Below are 3,460 nucleotides of genomic sequence, written 5' to 3' on the forward strand. Positions count from 1 at the left end.
ATGTTTTTTAGATGTAAAACTAATTTATTATAATTATAATCTATTTACATTAAACATTTATAATTTTTTTAAAATTCTTTACGTTTTGCTTCCTTGTTGGTTCTGTCTGACTAAAACAATGTTCGACCCAGTAAGCGGTTCTGAAGCAGTAGACCTGCTGCTCGCGTCTTTATTTCTATTCCTTCATCCTGAACCTTTTTGCTGCTCAACAAATAACTTTGAGCCTCAGTCAGAAAAAACTGGAGGGTTTTTATACTTTTGGCTCGAGAGGAGGAAACAAATGGTGGATTTAGGTGGTTTCTGCTATATTCAGCTATTTGCTGCAATTTTAGCTAATGTTCAGCTGTTATTAGCTAAAGTTGGCTTTATTAAGCTAAAAACATGTTTTAGTACCTACTACAAACTTGTGCTACTTTTGCTTCCTTATGCTAATTAAAGAATTTCCAGCTGCTTTTAAGTGTTTTACTGAAAATTTCGTCGGTTTTAGATATGTTAATTCAAAATGTCACTTTTGTGTATTTTTAACMATTTTTTCTGCTAATTTTAATATTTTTTTCCAGCCCTTTTTTCTATCTGGGTGCTAATTTTAAATTGTGGCTACTATGTTATGCTAAGTTTATGTTAGTTTTTACTATTTTAAGTTAACAATTTTTATGCATTTTTTTCTGCTAATTTTTCACTTCCACTATTTTCACTATTTTCATTTAACTTTTGGCTGTTATGTTTAGCTTTTTTATACTAATTTGAACTTTTTTTGCTGTTTTAGCTATAGATCTGCTTCTTTTTGCTATTTTTTTTTTGCTTTTTCTACTTTTTTTCTGCTAATCTGTGATGCTTTCTGTTATATTTAGTTATTTTAGCTTTTAGTTTTTTCTGCTATTTCAGCTATACTTTTGTTTCTTTTGACTGTTTTTCTGCAAAGTTAAGTTTTTTTTTGCTTATTTCAGTTTGAACTCACATTAACTCTTTTCTTTGAACATGTGATGATCTCAAATTAAACTTGTGGCCTGAAATACATTCTTTCAAGAAATGCTGTGTTATTTTTTGTATTTTCAATGGGAGATGCTATCCAGTTCTTGTTTGATGTTGACATTTATCTTTTAGTGATGTTTCTGTAAGAAATACGTGTTTAATATCGGCTGAAGTCAGATGAAAACACAAGTGTTAAATAAATTGATCTGTGATAGGAATAAAGGTCATACAACACCAGAATTCTGGACCTGAGTGAGGTTTATTTGTCACCGGGCTGACAAGGAAAACCACACTGAATGAAAAACAGGAAGTKCATGTTTTTATACACGATTCTTCAATGCCTGAGTTCGCCCCCTACTGACCTACGGCTGAATCACAGGCATTCATACAAAAGTCTCAATCTAATGGTTTAAAACAGTTCACTTATGTGTTGTTATAATTCGGACATGTATCTACTCTATTTCAATTAACACATAATAGATCACACATTATACAAGTATTACAAAAAGGAAACCCTAATACTCTGGTGTTGTTTTCTAACATCAGTACTAATCTATAGATAACTATAAATTTCTTCAGTTTAATGTTAGTTTTAACTGTTTTGAATCAAGGATTGAATACTGTCTGTCGGTCGGTCAGCCTGACTGTGGAAAACATTACTCAAAAACTTGTGGGCGGATTGTCATGACATTTACAACGCATGTGGATACCGGYACAAGTAACACACCATTAAATTTTGGTGATGTTCCSGATCACGATGCGGATACAGGAATTTTTTTTCTTTTAATCATCTCAGATCGGCAAAGCTGTGATGCTTTCACAGGGCTTCTGTAAAAAAACAGTGACAGCTTTCAGTGTTTGGACTTCAAACTTTATAAAAGTAATGTTAAAACCAGATGTAATGATGAATAATTCTTGCCATAATGGGCACATTTTTACACATTTGGTGCGCATTTAGAGAAAGTTTTGTGTCCACGAAGTGCGTGACTGCACCATGAAACCTATTTTTCCCATTTACTCAAACCAAACACACCACATTGCCGGTAGGCTTGTACACAGATCGATGAAGACTGAGGAAGAGTGACGCGGTGGACTTCAGACTCGGAGGTTGTTTGTTTGTTTGTTCATTTTTATTATTATTTAAATGAGGCCAGATCAAGTCGAGAGCTCTTTGTGCGCCCCTCTATCCACCTCTTGCCAAAGTTTGGGGGAAAAAAGAAAGCGCATAGCATGGTTGTGACTGCTGTGTGTGGTCCTCACAAAGATAGAAAGATGCGTGTGTGTCTGTGTCATTAGACGCGTGATGAAAACTCTGCTTTTTTGAATCACGTAGCACAGATACGAAAGCTTTAAACAATAACGTCAAGTGAGGAGTCTGAATTTTTTCCTTTTTTCCACATTGGACTCCACCAGGAAGAAATTCTGTGCAAACTGCTGCTTAAATGTTCGCTATGTCAGAACTTTTTCAGCAAATGTGTTTCCATCTCTGCTTTTGTGCAATAACTCTATTACAGGAAGGGGGAAGTTTGACTTGGYGGAGGTTTGCACTCTCCGAGTGCTTCTAGTTTCACTTATTTTTTTATTATTGCATTTTAGACAATTTTCATTCCTTACACAGTGATTCCTTTATTGTGTGATGTAAACTTACCRGAGTGGATAAACATGTGCTTGCTGTAGTTCTTTCTGGAACGTAAAGATTTGCCACAGTGAGTGCAGTCAAAAGAGGTCTCAGATCCCTGGGAGGAGGGAGAGGGCCCTGCAGAACATGAGGGTGTGGAGGGAGGTGGGGCAGGGGTCATTGACGCTGGGRGCGGAGCCTGCTGACTTGGCTCTGTTCCTGCCATGTTGTCAATCCCTCCCATGGGCCCTCCCACATAAAATGGAGCCGGCTGTGAGTGGCTTACTGGGTACTGGAACAGAAGCTGTGGAGGAACACAATACATCATGACGTGGTCATTATACACCTCACAGGTCCACAAGTAAATAAATCTGAAGCCGGGTTCCCACCAAACGCGYTTTGAGCAGCAAAAATGCGCCCAACACCTCAAGCTTAACAGAGCTGAGCCAAGTCATACCGTGCTGTAGAGGCACTAGTGGAAATGGGGCATAAACACTACTGACATGAGGCACTTACCTGGTTGTTGATGGACTGTGAGGTGGGAGGTGGAGTCATTGGCTTGTTGACCCTTCCCCTGGGATTAAAAGCCATTGCTTGAGGAGGTTCACTCTGAGGCCAGAAACTCTCTGAAAACACTCCTTGTTCATCATAGAAATCCTGAAAGCCACATTAAAAACATATACACATTAAGACAATATTGGCTACAGTTCTAGTGATAGTTGCATTTGGCTTCTTGATTAAATACATACATTAATTTTAACTGAATTATACACACTGCATGGAAAGTAGGGGTGTAAGAAAATATCGATACACTGAAATTTCGCGATATTCCATTTCCTGATACTGTATCGATATTCTAAAGCCCTGTAT

General features: G+C 37.3%; 1 protein-coding gene across 1 annotated transcript in view; it reads right to left on the reverse strand.

Moving 5' to 3' along the window:
• zbtb45 (zinc finger and BTB domain containing 45) overlaps positions 1-3,460 on the reverse strand; it is a 26,452-nt gene that overhangs the window by 3,445 nt on the left and 19,547 nt on the right. Inside the window, exons 4-5 of the mRNA XM_014023645.1 lie at positions 3,107-3,247; positions 2,621-2,894 (exon numbers count right to left, since the gene is read on the reverse strand). Coding sequence (XP_013879099.1) covers positions 2,621-2,894; positions 3,107-3,247 — 415 coding nt within the window. The remainder of the gene's footprint in view (positions 1-2,620; positions 2,895-3,106; positions 3,248-3,460) is intronic.

The sequence above is a fragment of the Austrofundulus limnaeus genome, unplaced genomic scaffold (assembly GCF_001266775.1).
Source record: "Austrofundulus limnaeus strain Quisiro unplaced genomic scaffold, Austrofundulus_limnaeus-1.0 Scaffold383, whole genome shotgun sequence".
NCBI classification, from domain to species: domain Eukaryota; kingdom Metazoa; phylum Chordata; class Actinopteri; order Cyprinodontiformes; family Rivulidae; genus Austrofundulus; species Austrofundulus limnaeus.